General features: G+C 49.3%; 1 protein-coding gene across 2 annotated transcripts in view; it reads left to right on the top strand.

Moving 5' to 3' along the window:
- Positions 1-17614, top strand: part of SRCAP (Snf2 related CREBBP activator protein) — a 46635-nt gene that overhangs the window by 18886 nt on the left and 10135 nt on the right. For both annotated transcript variants that reach the window (XM_025370322.1, XM_025370323.1), the window contains exons 19-30: positions 1913-2082; positions 2462-2727; positions 2938-3225; positions 3871-4035; positions 4312-4497; positions 4716-4982; positions 5336-6834; positions 11161-11426; positions 11563-11765; positions 16426-16595; positions 16747-16943; positions 17039-17153. In XM_025370322.1, coding sequence (XP_025226107.1) covers positions 1913-2082; positions 2462-2727; positions 2938-3225; positions 3871-4035; positions 4312-4497; positions 4716-4982; positions 5336-6834; positions 11161-11426; positions 11563-11765; positions 16426-16595; positions 16747-16943; positions 17039-17153 — 3792 coding nt within the window. The remainder of the gene's footprint in view (positions 1-1912; positions 2083-2461; positions 2728-2937; positions 3226-3870; positions 4036-4311; positions 4498-4715; positions 4983-5335; positions 6835-11160; positions 11427-11562; positions 11766-16425; positions 16596-16746; positions 16944-17038; positions 17154-17614) is intronic.

The raw sequence follows: 17614 nt of genomic DNA, 5'->3' as shown, positions 1-17614 counted from the left end.
CCGCCCGTCTCGGCCTCCCAAAGTGCTGGGATTACAGGCTTGAGCCACCGCGCCCGGCCTACTTGAGTGATTTTTTTATTTTTTATTTTAATTTTTTTGTAGAGATCGGGTGTTGATATGTTGCCTAGATGGGTCTTGAACTCCTGGCCTCAAGTGATCCTTCCACCTTGGCCTCCCAAAGCCCTGGGATTATAGGCGTGAGCTACCACACCTCGTTTTAAATTTTTTTTTTTTTTTTTTTTGGGTTTTACTCTTGTTGCCCATGCTAGAGTCCAACGGTGCGATCTCAGCTCACTGCAGCCTGCACCTCCCGGGTTCAAGCAATTCTTCTGCCTCAGCCTCCCCAGTAACTGGGATTACGGGCATGTGCCACCATGCCCAACTAATTTTTGTTTTTAGTAGAGATGAGGTTTCACCATGCTGGCCAGACTGATCTCAAACTCCTGACCTGAGGTGATCTGTCTGCCTCGGCCTCCCAAAGTGCTGGGATTACAGGCATGAGCCACTGTGCCTGGCCCCACCCCCTTTTTTTTTTTTTGAGATGGAGTCTCTGTTGCTCAGGCTGGTGTGCAGTGGTGCAGTGTCAGCTCACTGTAACCTCCACCTCCTGGGTTCAAGTGATTCTCCTGGCTCATTCCCAACTAGCTGGGACTACAGGTGAGTGCCACAATGCCCAGCTAATTTTTGTATTTTTAGTAGAGATGGGGTTTCACCATGTTGCTCAGCTGGTCTGGAACTCCTGATCTCAGGTAATCTGCCCGCCTTGGCCTCCCAATGTTCTGGGATTACAAGCGTGAGCCACTGCACCCGGCCCTCAGTTACAAATTTTGATGTAGTTCAATTTATCTATGTTTTTCTTTTGTTGGCTGTGCTTTTGGCATCATATCCAATAAATTATTGTAAAATTGGCATCTTTGACACTGTGCATTGTGTTGTTATTACTACTTTTTTTTTTTTTTTTTTTTTTTTTGAGACCGAGTCTCACTCTGTCACCCAGGCTGAAGTACAATGGTGCAGTCTCGGCTCACTGCAACCTCTGCCTCTTGGGTTCAAGTGATTCTCGATTCTTGTGCCTCAGCTTCCTGAGCAGCTGGGACTACAGGTGTGCACAACCACTCTGGTTGTATTTTTAGTAGAGATGGGGTTTCACCGTGTTGGCTAGGCTGGTCTCGAACTCCTGGCCTCAAGTGATCTGCCCACTTTGGCCTCCTAAAGTAGAAGGATTACAGGTGTGAGCCATAGTGCCCTGCCTATTATTTATTTTTTTACTTTTTTTTTGTTTTGAGACAGAGTCTTGTTCTGTGGCCCAGGCTGGGGTGCAGTGGCATGATCATAGCTCACTGCAGCCTCAGCCACCTGGACTCAAGCAATCCTCTTGCCTGAGTCTCCTGAGTAGCTGGGACTACAGGTGCGTGCTAACATGCCTGGCTAATTTTTTATTTTCTGTAGAGACAGGGTCTTACTATGTTGCCTAGGCTGATCTCAAGTTCCTGGGGTCACACAGTTCCCCAATCTTGGCCTCCCAGAGTGCTGGGATTACAGGTTTGAGCCACCACGCCTAGGCTTTTATTTTGGAGTAAGGGTGTACATGTGCAGGTCTCTTACATGGGGTATATTGCATGATGCTGAGGTTTGGGGTACAATTGATCCTGTCACTCAGGTTGTGAGCATGGTCCCCAACAGGTAGTTTTCCAGCCCTTTCACTCAGTCGTTTCTGGTGTGTCTTGTTCTCATCTTTAGGTTCATGCGTGCCCAATGTTTAGCTCCCACTTGTGTCTGAGTACATGTGGTATTTGGTTTTCTGTTTCTGTGTTAATTCACTTAAGGATAATGGCCTCCAGCTACATCTACATTTCAAAGGATGTGTGATTTTGTTCTTTGTGACTGTGCTTTGTGTTCTTTCTTGTGGCAGCGGATAGACATGGGTCGATTTGACCTTATTGGCCTGGAAGGTCGTGTCTCTCGATATGAGACAGACACATTTCTGCCCCGGCACCGCCTCTCTCGCCGGGTACTGCTAGAGGTGGCTACTGCTCCTGATCCCCCACCCCGGCCCAAGCCAGTCAAGATGAAGGTCAACAGGTACAAGGACTAAGGAATGAGGGGATGGTTCCTAGAATAAGTGGCTGAAAGCTGGCCGGAGGGGCCTGGGATGGGAAGAAAAGAGTTGGATACAAGACTGGAATATTTGTATGGGAGTGCAGACACGTGGAGGGAATCGGGGAGAGAATAACTAGAAGAGGGTGCTGGGATGGGCTTCTGTGTTAGTCACTTTTTCTCCCATTCTGTCTGTTTTGTGCTTTCTGATTATCTTAAATTCCTATTCCTCTTTTTCCTTTGGGTCTCTTTCCTTTCCTTTGCTTTTATAATCTGTCTCCCTGCTTCATTTTCTTCTTTTCTTTGATTTTGCTACCTCTTATTCTCCTTCTCTCCCTACCCACTCCCTAAATTTTCCTCATAGGATGCTGCAGCCAGTACCTAAGCAAGAAGGCCGGACAGTGGTCGTAGTGAACAACCCACGGACGCCCCTGGGCCCTGTCCCGGTTCGACCCCCTCCAGGTCCTGAGCTCTCAGCCCAGCCCACCCCTGGCCCAGCCCCCTCAGTGCTGCCAGCACCACTGATGGTTTCAGCCTCACCTGCTGGGCCCCCGCTTATTCCTGCATCTCGGCCTCCTGGCCCTGTCATCTTGCCTCCACTGCAGCCAAACAGTGGTTCTCTCACTCAGGGTGAGTTGAAAGGGAGCCAAGGATGATGCGTGGTGCTTCAGAAAAGTTGTTCAGACTGAGGAAGAAGTAGTGAAATTAAAGGGTTTGAGGAGCTGGGCTGGGGACAGGGGTCTAGTATTTGATGGGCTGGAAGGGAGGATGGAGGCTTCTGGGACTAGGCCAAGGCTTTAGTCAGGGTATATCTGACAGGTGTTTGCTTTGTGTCTGCAGTGTTGCCATCCCCCCTGGGAGTCCTGAGTGGGACCTCACGGCCTCCCACGCCAACCTTGTCCCTAAAGCCAACACCACCTGCCCCAGTTCGCCTGAGCCCAGCCCCACCTCCAGGCTCCTCTAGCCTGTTGAAGCCCCTGACAGTGCCACCAGGTTACACCTTCCCTCCTGCTGCTGCCACCACCACTTCTACCACCACGGCAACTGCTACCACGACAGCAGTGCCAGTTCCGACTCCTGCACCACAGCGCCTCATTCTATCTCCCGATATGCAAGCTCGCCTGCCCTGTAAGTTCCCAGGGCTCTGTGGTGAGGGACTTGAGATGGGAGGAAAGCTCAGGACTATGACAGCATCAAATTTTAGGCAGCCGGGTCAGGCATAATGGCTCATGTCTATAATCCCAGCGCTTTGGGAGGCCAAGGTTGGAGGATTGCTTGAGCCAGGAGTTTGGAAGCTGCAGTAAGGCATGGTTGTGCCACTGCAATCATGAGCAAGACCCTGTGTCAAAAAAAATTGAGGCAGCTAGCATGTTAGGTATTACACCAGACGTTGTTAGATCATAATTAAGAGCCTTTAAGGAATTGACATAGGGAGATGACACATAGGTGAATAAATAGTGGTAAGCCTAGCGGTAGAAAAGTATTTGGGGTAAAAGGACAGTGTAGAGCAGAGGGTGGTGGTTAACTCAGTCTTGTGGCAGGCCGTGTTAGAGAATATAAAGGAGATTGCTAAGCAAATGGGATTGGAAGGAGTAGCACATCAAAAGCTCAAAGGCTGTAGGTGGAGACTGAGTTTGTTGGGACACAGTAAATTGTGGGAAAGGCGTGGTTGGTTGGACTGGACACTCAGGGGAGAGGTGTGCTTCATGGGGTCTGTGAAGTGGTGTTGAGCAGGATGAACCTTGTGTACAATAAGGCCTTCTCTGTTTTTAGCAGGTGAAGTGGTCAGCATCGGGCAGTTAGCCTCACTGGCACAACGTCCAGTGGCTAATGCAGGGGGAAGCAAACCTCTCACCTTCCAAATCCAGGGCAACAAGCTGACACTGACTGGTGCCCAGGTGCGCCAGCTTGCTGTGGGGCAGCCCCGCCCGCTGCAAAGTAGGTAAAACCCACCCCCTGTCCTGCCTTTTTCCTCCTCTTCCCTGTCTCTTTGTTTTTGTGACTTTTTTAAATGTCAGCCTTAATGTTTCTTTCCCAAGCTTTTGGTGGGTGGGGCCAACGGGCATGGTTGGAGGGATCTTGGATAAAGATAGGGAAGAGGTCATTCTAGAGAATTTATTCCCTCTGTTCTTTCCCTCTCTTCTTGCCTTGCCTCTGCCCTCCTCAGGCTGATAGCTGCTTCTCTCTCTCTCTTTCTCTCTTCCCTTAACCCAGGGAATGTGGTGCACCTCGTGTCAGCAGGGGGGCAGCACCACCTCATCAGCCAGCCTGCCCATGTGGCCCTCATCCAGGCCGTGGCCCCGACCCCTGGCCCTACCCCTGTCTCTGTGCTGCCTTCTTCGACCCCCAGCACCACCCTTGCCCCCACTGGCCTCAGCCTTCCGCTTGCTGCTAACCAGGGTGAGGCTCCTGGCCTTCCTAATTCCTTAGCCCTTGCTGGCCTTGGTCCTTCCAGGCATGCGCTGGGCTACTGTCTGTCCAGCCTTTCCTTAGTGTTGTTTTCCCTTACGAATATCTACGATACCTGTCTGCCACCTTCTCCTGCCCCTGGACTTCTTCCATCCTTTGGGTCTCTTGTTTCTTTTCTACCTTCCTCTCAGTGTAGCTTCCTCTTGCAGTGCCACCAACCATGGTGAATAATACAGGCGTGGTGAAGATTGTAGTGAGACAAGCCCCTCGGGATGGACTGAATCCTGTTCCTCCGTTGGCCCCAGCACCCCGGCCTCCGAGCTCTGGGCTTCCAGCTGTGTTGAATCCACGCCCCACGTTAACCCCTGGCCGGCTACCCACACCTACTCTGGGTACTGCCCGAGCCCCCATGCCCACACCCACTCTGGTGAGGCCTCTTCTCAAGCTGGTCCACAGTCCTTCACCTGAAGTCAGTGGTGAGTCCAGGTGGCTGAGGCCAGAAATCCTTGCCAGGAATGGAGATGAGATGGGGTTGCCCGAAGGTTTCTTAGTTTTAGTGCAAGTTTCTTCATATCAGCATACTGCCTTGATATGTAGGGGGCCCCAGAACTGGGCTGCCTGAGCCCTGACCTAATTTCAAGATACATTTGCTGGAATCTTGGAGGGAAAGAAAATCTAAAGTTGTCAGATTAGTTGGATGTTTGACTTCATGTTGTGGGAGTGAATGCCTTCGGGGAAATGGGAAGCTTGGGGGTAAGGGAAACGTGGGACAGAGTCAGGAAAGGGTCAGGAAGTTATTCTGGGGCTAACTCATTCTCTCTCTCCACAGCTTCAACCCCCGGAACTGCCCCCTTGACCATCTCTTCTCCTCTCCATGTGCCATCCTCACTCCCTGGGCCAGCCTCTTCTCCAATGCCAATTCCCAACTCCTCTCCTCTTGCTAGTCCTGTGTCCTCTACAGTCTCAGTTCCAGCGTCATCTTCACTCCCCATCTCTGTCCCCACCACACTTCCTGCCCCAGCCTCGGCTCCACTCACCATCCCCATCTCAGCCCCCTTGCCTGTTTCCGCTTCGGGCCCAGCTCTGTTGACCAGTGTGACTCCACCACTGGCACCTGTTGTCCCAGCGGCTCCTGGACCTCCATCCTTGGCACCATCTGGTGCTTCCCCGTCAGCATCAGCCTTGACTCTAGGTTTGGCCACAGCTCCGTCCCTGTCTTCATCTCAGACACCTGGTCACCCTCTGTTGTTGGCTCCCACCTCTTCACATGTTCCAGGGTTGAACTCAACCGTGGCCCCAGCATGCTCACCTGTCCTGGTGCCAGCTTCAGCTCTGGCCAATCCTTTTCCGGCAGCACCAAATCCAGCTCCAGCTCAGGCTTCCCCTCTGGCTCCAGCATCTTCTGCATCTCAGGCTCTAGCCACCCCTCTGGCTCCTATGGCATCTCCACAGACAGCAATTCTGGCTCCTTCTCCAGCTCCTCCTCTGGCTCCTCTTCCAGTCCTGGCACCATCGCCAGGTCCTGCTCCTGTCCTGGCTTCATCACAGACTCCGGTTCCAGTTATGGCTCCATCGTCTACTCCAGGAACCTCTTTAGCCTCAGCTTCACTGGTACCAGCTCCAACCCCTGTGTTGGCTTCATCATCAACTCAAACTTTGCTACCAGCCCCGGTTCCATCACCTCTCCCGAGCCCGGCTTCTACACAGACACTGGCCCTAGCCCCAGCTTTAGCACCCACTCTTGGAGGCTCATCTCCATCTCAGACACTCTCTTTGGGCACGGGGAACCCCCAGGGACCCTTTCCAACTCAGACATTGTCATTAACTCCAGCATCATCCCTGGTACCAACTCCAGCCCAGACACTGTCTTTGGCACCAGGACCACCACTGGGTCCAACTCAGACGCTGTCTCTGGCTCCAGCACCTCCTCTGGCTCCAGCTTCTCCGATGGGCCCAGCCGCAGCTCACACGCTGACTTTGACTCCAGCATCGTCATCTGCTTCACTCCTGGCCCCAGCTTCAGTGCAGACACTGACCTTGAGCCCTGCCCCAGTTCCTACACTGGGCCCGGCTGCAGCTCAGACCTTGGCGCTGGCCCCAGCCTCCACACAGTCCCCAGCTTCCCAGGCATCTTCCCTTGCGGTTTCAGCATCTGGTGCCGCTCCCTTGCCTGTCACCATGGTATCCCGGCTGCCTGTTTCCAAGGATGAGCCTGACACACTGACATTGCGCTCTGATCCCCCCAGCCCTCCCTCCACTGCTACCTCGTTTGGTGGCCCCCGGCCTCGACGCCAGCCCCCCCCACCACCTCGTTCCCCTTTTTATCTGGTAAGTTTTACTTCCTCGAGAGGGAACAGGAAGTTGAGTTTCTTTGGAGTATTGGTAGGGTGGATGGAACGATGTCACATTTAACCTGGTGAATTACAAAGCTTAATGTTATGGACCAAGTACTTGAGTGACATTTGGACAAGTCCCTTCTCTTCCCTGGGTGTGTACCTCATGATCCGCCTGCCTCGACCTCCTGAAGTGCTAGGATTACAGGCGTGAGCTACCGCGCCCGGCCTCTTTTCCCGTTTTTTAACCTGCATGGTAATAAATGGGCAGTAAAAGGAACTCTTCTCTGTCCCGTTTATGATTTCTGGTAGCCATTTCTTTCCTGTACTATGTATATAGGCTCATGTCTGTGTAGTAGTTGAGTTAAACTCACAGTTTCAGCTTAAGTAACCCAGAACTAAGGAGAAGGAAGGTCCAGTGGGTCCCTCCAGGCCCTCTGGGTTTTCCCCACTATAATCAGAGCTGCTGCTTAGTCTTTGCTTCCCGCTTACTCCCCCACCCTCCACCATTGCCATTGACTCCACCTTTGGTCTTTACCTGACCAGCCGCTAGGTTGGTCATGGCTGGTTGGAAGTAGAGAGTAGAGGGCGAAAAGCCAAGAGTGATGACGTGTAGTCTGTGCTGAATTTTTTTTCCCCCATCTTGGATGATACGTTGAATTTTGATTGCTCTGCAAGTAGATAATAGCCTCTTGCCACTTTTTTTTTTTTTTTTAACAGTTTGTGCTGTAAGTCATATACTATCCAATTTACCCATTTAAAGTGTACAATAGCTTTTTTTTTTTTTTTTTTTAAATAGAGATGGGGGTCTCACTGTGTTGATCAGGCTGGTCTCGAATTCCTGGCCTCAAGTGATCCTCCTATCTTGGTCTCCCAAAATGCTGGGATTATAGGTGTGAACCACCACGCCTGGCCCTAAACTGTATAATAGTTTTTAAATATATATATATATATATTTTTTTTTTTTTTTTTTTTTTTTTAGACGGAGTCTCGCTCTGTTGCCCGGGCTGGAGTGCAGTGGCCGGATCTCAGCTCACTGCAAGCTCCGCCTCCCGGGTTTACGCCATTCTTCTGCCTCAGCCTCCCAAGTAACTGGGACTACAGGCGCCCGCCATCTCGCCCGGCTAGTTTTTTGTATTTTTTAGTAGAGACGGGGTTTCACCGTGTTCGCCAGGATGGTCTCGATCTTCTGACCTCGTGATCCACCCGTCTCGGCCTCCCAAAGTGCTGGGATTACAGGCTTGAGCCACCGCGCCCGGCCGTTTTTAAATATATTTATAGAGTTGTACAATCATCAACAGAATCAGAACCATTCCATGGCCCCAAAAAGAAACACTGCACCTGTTAGCTAGCATTCCTCAATCCCTCCATCCCTCCTAGTCTTGAATGACCACCATCCTACTTTTTTGTCTCTAGTTTTGCCTATGGAGTCATAATGTATAATGTGTGGTCTGTTGTGACTGGCATCTTGCACTTAGATTAATGTTCCTTGAAGTTTATTGTGTTGTAGCATATATCAGTACTTCATTTGTTTTTATGTTGAATAATAATGTATGGATACCACATTTTATCCTTCCTTGAGTTGATGGAAACATGTATTACTTCTGCTTTATGGCTATTATGAACAATGCTGTTGTGAACATTTCATGTACAAGTCTTTGTATGGACAGGTGTTTTCAGTTACCGTTAGATACATACTGAGGAGAAGAATTGCTGGGTTATATTGTAACTAGGTGTTAACTGTTTAAGGAACTGCCAGACTTTTCCAAAGTGGCTGCAACATTTGACATTAGCACCAGCAGTCTGTGAGGATTCCAGTTTCTCCACATTTGAGTCCATTTTTTTTTTTTTTTCCTTTTTTTTTTGAGACGGAGTGTTGCTCTGTCGCCCAGGCTGGAGTGCAGTGGCCGGATCTCGGCTCACTGCAAGCTCCGCCTCCCGGGTTTACGCCATTCTCCTGCCTCAGCCTCCCGAGTAGCTGGGACTACAGGCGCCAGCCACCTCGCCCGGCTAGTTTTTTTTGTATTTTTTAGTAGAGACGGGGTTTCACCGTGTTAGCCAGGATGGTCTCGATCTCCTGACCCCGTGATCCGCCCGTCTCGGCCTCCCAAAGTGCTGGGATTACAGGCTTGAGCCACCGCGCCCGGCCGATATTTTATTTTTGAGACAGTCTTGCTCTGTTGCCCAGGCTGGAGTAAAGTGGCACCACCTCAGCTCTCTGCAACCTCCGTCTCCCAGGCTCAAACGATTCTCCTGCATCAGCCTCCCAAGTAGCTGGGACTACAGGCATGGTATCACCATGCCTGGCTAGTTTTTGTATTTTTAGTAGAGAGAGGGTTTCACCATGTTGGCCAGATTGGTCTCGAACTCCTGACCTCAGGTGATCCGCCCACCTTGACCTCCCAAAGTGCTGGGATTATAGACGTAAACCACTGTGCCTGGCCAGATTTTTTTGTATTTTTAGTAGAGGTGGGGTTTACCATGTTTGCCATGCTGGTCTTGAACTCCTGACTTCAAGTGATCTGCCTGCCTCAGCCTCCCAAAGGCTGAGGCACATCAACACTTATTTTGATTATAGCCATCCTTCTGGGTGTGAAGTAGTAGTTCATTGTGATTTTGATTTGAATTTCCCTGTTGGCTGATGTTGAGCTTTATTTCATGTGGTTGAAATATTATGTTGGCCATTTGTGTATCTTTGAAGAACTATCTGTTCAGATCCTCTGCCCTTTTAAAATGGGTTGTCTTCTTATTATTGAGTTGTAAGAGTTCTTTATATATTCTGGTTACAGATCCTTTTTCAGATGTATGGTTTACAAATAGTCTTTTTTTTTGAGGCAGTGTCTCACTTTGTCACCCAGGCTAGAGTGCAGTGGCACAATCTCTGCTCATTGCAGCCTCCTGGGCTTAAGTGAACCTTCCATCTCAGCCCTCCAAGTAGCTGGGACTGCAGATTCGTGCCACCATGCCAGGCTACTTGTTTCTTTTTTTGAGACGGAGACTCACTCTGTCACCAGGCTGGAGTCCAGTGTGCGATCTTGGCTCACTGCACCCTCCACCTCCCGGGTTCAAGCGATTCTCCTGCCTCAGCCTCCTGAGTAGCTGGGACTACAGGCTCGCACCACTACACCCAGCTAATTTTTTTTGTATTTTTAGTAGAGACGGGGTTTCATCATGTTGGACAGGATAGTCTCGTTCTCTTGACCTCATGATCCGCCCACCTCGGCCTCCCAAAGTGCTGGGATTACAGGTGTGAGCCATCGCGCCTGGCCCTTGTTTGTATTTTTTTGTAGAGATGGGGTTTTGCCATGTTGCCCAAACTGTTCTTGAACAGGAGGCTCAAGCCATCCGCCTAGGCCTCCCAAAGTGCTGGGGTTATAGGCTTGAGCCACTGCTCCTGGCCAGATTTTCTCTTTTTGTTACTGTTGAGAGCTAGCCTCAAAAGGAACTAGTTCTTTGAGTCTATTGGTTTTTCCCTCTGCTAGAACACTTTTTTTCCATCACTTAGAGCACTTCAAACCAAGAGGTGATACTTGGTATCAGGAAGGAGATTTGGAACACTCCTCTTTTCACAACTATCTCCTGGGGTCTAGTCTCTTTCATTTATTCATTTTGTTAACAGATAGATGTATTGGAAGCTTAATTGTGCTAGTTACTGGGTGATTATGGTGAGCAAGGCATAATTCATGTTATATGGGGCCTACCGTGTAGTGGACAGATGTTAGTCAAATAATCATACAAATGTGTAACTACAAGCATAATAAGTGATACAAAGAAGTTTTACAAACTGTGAAACTGGAAGCACAAAGATGGGAAAGGATTGGGTCAAAGTCATCCTGGTCTCCTTACTGCCAGGTTGCCCATTTTCTGTCTCAGAGTGACGAGACCTGGATGTCTGGTTAGCTGTTCCCATTCCACCCCATTCCAGTCTGGCCTTTGGCAAAAACCTCGTCAGGATTTGATTGGCCTCTCTGTATCCTGGTCAGTGATTTGAAGAAGGCTGTAGTCCTGGAGTTGAGTGTTACATAGGAAAATACCCATAAATTGTCCATTCTGTAAACTTGTTGGAATTATAGATCTTAATTTTGAATATTCAGTCATTCTGCTTTGGTAGCATGCAAGGAAAGATCAGTTTTCTCTTACAGAGAAGTTACTTAATATTGTGAAAAGAATAGTTCTCATTAATAACTTGGAAAACTACAAAAAGCATAGTGTATTTTTGGATCTCATGTTTTCTGTATATTTCTATCTGGGAAGAACAGTCAGGTTTTGATGTGGACTCTGAGGGCCCTGATTACTTTCTCTGTTTCTCTCTCACCTCCAGGACTCCCTGGAGGAAAAGCGGAAGCGGCAGCGGTCTGAACGCCTGGAACGGATTTTCCAACTTAGTGAGGCTCATGGGGCCCTGGCACCTGTGTATGGGACTGAAGTCCTGGATTTCTGTACCCTACCCCAACCTGTTGCCAGCCCCATCGGCCCTCGTTCTCCTGGCCCCAGCCACCCCACCTTTTGGACTTATACCGAGGCTGCCCACCGGGCTGTACTGTTTCCCCAGCAGCGACTAGACCAGCTGTCAGAAATCATTGAGAGGTTGGCAGGGCTAAGTGCTAATGGGGAGTGGGTCTTGGGGCCTCAGAGTGGATGTAGTGCTTAGGGCTGATGAAGGTGTTAACTTCTGGGGCATTTCAGAGTGCCATCTTTTACACTGCCTGCCTTCCTTCCACAGGTTCATCTTTGTCATGCCTCCTGTGGAGGCACCTCCCCCTTCCCTGCATGCCTGCCACCCACCTCCTTGGCTGGCCCCACGTCAGGCAGCCTTCCAGGAGCAATTGGCCTCTGAGCTCTGGCCCCGGGCTCGTCCTTTGCACCGTATTGTGTGTAACATGCGCACCCAGTTCCCCGACTTGAGACTCATCCAGTATGATTGCGGTGAGTTTGTTGGCTAATGTGGGACCCTTGGCTTCTCTTCCTTTCTTACTAGTAAGACTGTTACATCAGAGGGATGCTGCGCTTAAGGTCTCTCGCTATTTCTGTAAAGGTTTAGATGGTTTTTTTAGGTTATGCTTATGGGCAAGATAGAGAAATGTAAGCCTCATGTTAGATTCTTGACATTCATAAATTTGACTTTCTCTTTTTTCTTTCTTTTATTTTGAGATAAAGTCTCACTCAGTTGCCCAGGCTGGAGTGCAGTGGTGCAGTCTCAGCTCACTGCAGCCTCCTAGGTTCAAGCGATTGTCCCACCTCAGCCTCCAGAATAGCTGTGATTACAGACATGTGCCACCATGCCTGGCTAATTTTTGTATTTTTAGTAGATTTTAGTAAATTTTGTATTTCGCCGTGATGGCCAGGCTGATCTCGAACTCCTGATCTCAAGTGATCCTCCCGCCTCAGCCTCCAAAGTGCTGGAATCACAGGCATGAGCCACCATGCCGGCCATGAATTTGACTTTCATGACAATTGAAAATGTGCTGCTAACTCATTCATTCAGTGATCATTTTGTGAACATCTGTTACATTTTACTGATCATTTGGGATACAATAGGAAGTAAGACAGTGCAGCATAGAGTTTTCATTTAGGTGTATGGAAAAAGATGTCTGGTGGTACAAGATTGCACAGGAAGTGAACAGTAAATTTTGGTCTTGGAAAAGACAATGACCTTTTTGTGTTGGCTAAAATTATTTGGCGGTAACAGAAAACCAACTAACAGTTGCTTAAACCACAAGAGCATTTATTGTTTACTTAATGAGCCAGTCTGAGAATAGTGGTGTGTAGCTGTTTCAGTAGCTTAACGATATTTTCAGGGACTAGGACCTGTGCTTCGTTCTTTCTTTTTTTTTTTTTTTTTTTGAGACGGAGTCTCGCTCTGTAGCCCAGGCTGGAGTGCAGTGGCCGGATCTCAGCTCACTGCAAGCTCCGCCTCCCGGGTTCACGCCATTCTCCGGCCTCAGCCTCCCGAGTAGCTGGGACTACAGGCGCCCGCCACCTCGCCCGGCTATTTTTTGTATTTCTTAGTAGAGACGGGGTTTCACCGTGTTAGCCAGGATGGTCTCGATCTCCTGACCTCGTGATCCACCCATCTCGGCCTCCCAAAGTGCTGGGATTACAGGCTTGAGCCACCGCGCCCGGCCTTTTTTTTTTTTTTTGAGATGGAGTCTCGCTCTGTCACCCAGGCTGGAGTGCTGTGGCTCGATCTCAGCTCACCGCAACCTCCACCTCCCAGATTCCAGTGATTCTCCCGCTTCAGCCTCCTGAGTAGCTGGGATTACAGGCGTGCACCACCACGCCCAGCTAATTTTTGTATTTTTAGTAGAGACGAGGTTTCACCATGTTGGTCAGGCTGGTCTTGATCTCCTGACACCGTGATCCGCTGGCCTTGGCTTCCCAAAGTGCTGGGATTACAGGCGTGAGCCACTGCGCCCGGCCTTTTTTTTTTTTTTTTTTTTTGAGACAGAGTTTTGCTCTGTTTCAAGCTATTCTCCTGCCTCAGCCTCCCAAGTAGATGGGATTACAGGTGCCCACCACCACGCCTGGGTGAGTTTTTTGTATTTTTAGTAGAGACAGGGTTTCACCATGTTGGCCAGGCTGGTCTCGAACTCCTGACCTCGTGATCCCCTTGCCTTGGCCTTCCAACGGGCTGGGATTATAGGCATGAGCCACCGCACCCAGCCTTAAGGGACCAGGACCTTATCTTTCTACCCTGCTGTACCATCTTTAGCTTTTATCTTTTTAGTCTCATGCTTTTGTTTCTTCATGTTAGGATGGCTGCCATAACTCCAGGGTATACACCAGTCCTCTAAACAAGAAACAAGGGGTTGAGACAAAACAGTCTGAGAAAGTTTTCTGGGAACAAAAGACCTCCAAGCTGGCCGGGCGCGGTGGCTCAATGCCTGTCATCCCAGCACTTTGGGAGGCTAAGGCGGGCGGATCACGAGGTTAGGAGATTGAGACCATCCTATGAATGGTGAAACCCCGTCTCCACTAAAAATACAAAAAATTAGCCGGGTGTAGTGGCGGGCGTCTGTAGTCCCAGCTACTCGGGAGGCTGAGGCGGGAGAATGGCGTGAACCTGGGGGGCGGAGCTTGCAGTGAGCTGAGATCGCACCACTGTACTCCAGCCTGGGCGACAGAGCAAGACTCTGTCTCAAAAAAAAAAAAAAAAAAAAAAAGACCTCCAAGCTGACTTTGCTTCATAATTCATTGGCTCAAACTGAGCTATATGCCCATACCTAGAACAATCACTGACAAAGGGGAATAGCAAAAAAGGCCTCTGGCTTATTTACAACTTATTTATTTTCTGGGGTTGGGTTGGGGCCTCCTTCACCTGGGAGCAAGGAACTTCTGCCAGCTGTCCAGTGTTAATCAGGTTCTGTTACCCAAGAATGGCTGTTGGGTAAGTGACTTGTTTCTTCCACAACCCTGCACAGACATTTCTATAGTAACATGTTTCAAGATTTCTTAAATTTTCTAGAATAGAAGAAAATCAAAATTTTTATTAATATGTGTTCAATAAATGTTTTGGTAAAAAAAGTGTTTTTGTTATAATTGAAACTATTCAGAATAGATAAACTGAAAGTCTTGGTTAAAAGTGTTCAAGGCCGGGTGTGATGGCTCATACTTGTAATCCCAGCACTTGGGTAGGCTGAGGTGGGCAGATTACTTGAGGCAAGTAAAGACCAGCCCAGGCAACGTGGCGAAACCCTTTCTCCTCAAAATTGAAAAATTAGTTGGATGTGCACACCTGTAGTCCCAGCTACTCAGGTGGCTGGATTGCAGGAGCCTGGGAGGTCAAGGCTGCAGTCAACTGTGATCATGTCACTGCACTCTAGCCTGGGCGACAGGGTGAGACCCTGTCTCAAAAATAAAATAAGGCTGGGTCCGGTGGCTCATGTCTATAATCCCAGCACTTTGAGCGGCCAAGGTGGGCAGATCACTTGAGCTCACAAGTTGGAGACCAACCTGGGCAATATGGCAAAACCCTGTCTGTACAAAAAAATACAAAAATTAGCCAGGATGGTGGCACGCGCCTGTAGTTCAAGCTACTTGGAAGGCTGAGGCAGGAGGATGGCTTGAGCCCGGGAGGCAGAGGTTTAGTGAGCCGAGATCGCACCACTGCACTCCTGCCTGGGTGATAGAGCCAGACCTTGTCTCAAAAAATGAAATAATAAAGTAAGTGTTCAGGCTGGGCATGGTGGCTCAGGCCTATAATCCCAGCACTTTGGGAGGCTGAGGCGGGAGGATCACCTGAGGTCGGGAGTTCGAGACCAGCCTGACCAACATGGGGAAACCCTGTCTGTACTAAAAATACAAAATTACCCAGGCGTGGTGGCACATGCCTGTAATCCCCGCTACTCGGGAGGCTGAGGCAGGATAATCGCTTGAATCCAGGAGGCGTAGATTGCCGTGAGCTGAGATCACACCATTGCACTCCAGCCTGGGCAACAAGAGCAAAACTCCATCTTTTTTTTTTTTTTTTTTTTTTTTTGAGACGGAGTCTCGCTGTGTCGCCCAGGCTGGGGTGCAGTGGCGCGATCTCGGCTCACTGCAAGCTCCGCCTCCTGGGTTCACGCCATTCTCCTGCCTCAGCCTCCGAGTAGCTGGGACTACAGGCGCCCGCCACCACGCCCGGCTAGTTTTTTGTATTTTTAGTAGAGACGGGGTTTCACCATGTTAGCCAGGGATGGTCTCGATCTCCTGACATCGTGATCCACCTGCCTCGGCCTCCCAAAGTGCTGGGATTACAGGCTTGAGCCACCGCGCCCGGCCAAAACTCCATCTCAAAAAAAAAAAAAAAAAAAGTTCAAACTGAGTTACCAGAAATGTTGAAGTTGTTTCTGTGTTTGATGGAAGGTTGAACTAGATAACCTTCTAAGAGCCTTTATGGTTCTGACTGTGACCTTAAATCCCTGTCTGTAAGCTGTGACAATGGATTTATTGACATCTATCTTGTGAATCTGTTCTGGATTTCAGGTGGTATGACTGTTGTAATACTTAAGAATCCCTTGCTCATAAAGCATTGAGGATTCTGTTCTTCCCTCGATGTTGTGTATTCCCCTACTCTTTTAGTTAGACTCAAAGAAGTTAGATTCTAGGCCGGAGCAGACCGAAGAGGTGAAGCCCTTAAAGGAAGAACTTGTATGGCGTTAAATATAGATATGTATTTTTTGTGACAGGGTCTCACTTTGTCGCCCAGGCTGAAGTGCAGTGGTGGGATCTCAGCTCACTGCAACCTCTGCCTCCTGGGTTCAAGCCTGAGTTCTCATGCCTCAGCCTCCTGAGTAGCTGGGATTACAGGCGCCTGCCACCACACCTAGCTAATTTTTGTATTTTTAGTAGAGACAGGGTCTCATGTTGGCCAGGCTGGTCTCGAACTCCCGACTTAAAGTGATCCACCTGCCTCGGCTTCTCAGAGTGCAGGGATTACAAGCGTAAGCCACCATGTCCCGCTGTAATTAAACATTTTTGATCCGCTAGGCTAATTGAAACTTTGGCCTAGAGCATTGATTACCTTTTAACCCCAGCCTTACATTGCTAAGCATTCTACCCGTTGCAGCTTGTAGCTAGCTCCCTGTATCCCTTAATATCTCTTCAGGAAAACTGCAGACGTTGGCAGTGCTGTTGCGGCAGCTCAAGGCAGAGGGCCACCGAGTGCTCATCTTCACCCAGATGACCCGAATGCTGGATGTATTGGAGCAGTTTCTCACCTACCATGGCCATCTCTACCTGCGCCTGGATGGGTCTACTAGAGTTGAACAGAGACAGGTAACCCAGGTTTCTGCAGCCCTTAGAGGCTCACCTCTGCTTCTCTCTTCTTTTCCCAGGATTTGGGCTTCCAGAGGGGGTGCCACTAAGCCTTAGACCTGTTTCGGGGGATAAGTCTCCCAGTATCATCTTTTTTTCCCTTTCCTTCTAGGCCTTGATGGAACGGTTCAATGCAGACAAACGCATATTCTGCTTCATCCTTTCAACTCGGAGTGGGGGTGTGGGCGTGAACCTGACAGGAGCAGACACTGTTGTTTTTTATGACAGCGACTGGAATCCCACCATGGATGCTCAGGCCCAGGACCGCTGTCACCGAATTGGCCAGACCCGGGATGTTCACATATATAGGTATTGCCTAGTCTTCCCTCACCTTACTTCCCCTTTACTGATGGGGTTTCCTGGATATATTTGGCTGCTTACACATGGCCTTCATCACCCCCTAGGCTTATCAGTGAACGGACAGTGGAGGAGAACATCCTAAAAAAGGCAAATCAGAAGAGAATGTTGGGAGACATGGCCATTGAGGGAGGCAACTTCACCACAGCCTATTTTAAACAGGTACTTAAGTAAGATCTTTTAGCCTATGCAGGAGAAAACTGCTGTGCCTTTAGGAATTCCTCCTGTTTATTAAAAAAGACTGCTTTGCACTTTGGGAGGCTGAGGCAGGCGGATCACTTGAGGCCAGGAGTTCGAGACCAGGCTGGCCAACATGATGAAACCCCGTCTCTACTAAAAATACAAAAATTAGCCAGGCGTGATGGTAGGTGGCTGTAATCCTAGCTGCTTGACAGGCTGAGGCAGGAGAATCACTTGAACCTGAGAGGCGGAGGTTGCAGTGAGCTGAGATGGCGCCATTGCACTTTAGCCTGGGTGACGAGAGCAAAAGTGTCTCAAAAAAGAAAAAACAAAAAGGACTGCTTTGGCCTTCACAGACCTGTGTCTTCAGCCAGTGGCACCCCTGATAGTTCCAAGAACCATCAGCCTTACAACTTAGAGCCTTACAGCTTAGACCTAAGACT

Source organism: Theropithecus gelada, chromosome 20, assembly GCF_003255815.1.
Source record: "Theropithecus gelada isolate Dixy chromosome 20, Tgel_1.0, whole genome shotgun sequence".
NCBI lineage: Eukaryota > Metazoa > Chordata > Mammalia > Primates > Cercopithecidae > Theropithecus > Theropithecus gelada.
This window is presented reverse-complemented; position numbering and strand designations above follow the sequence as displayed.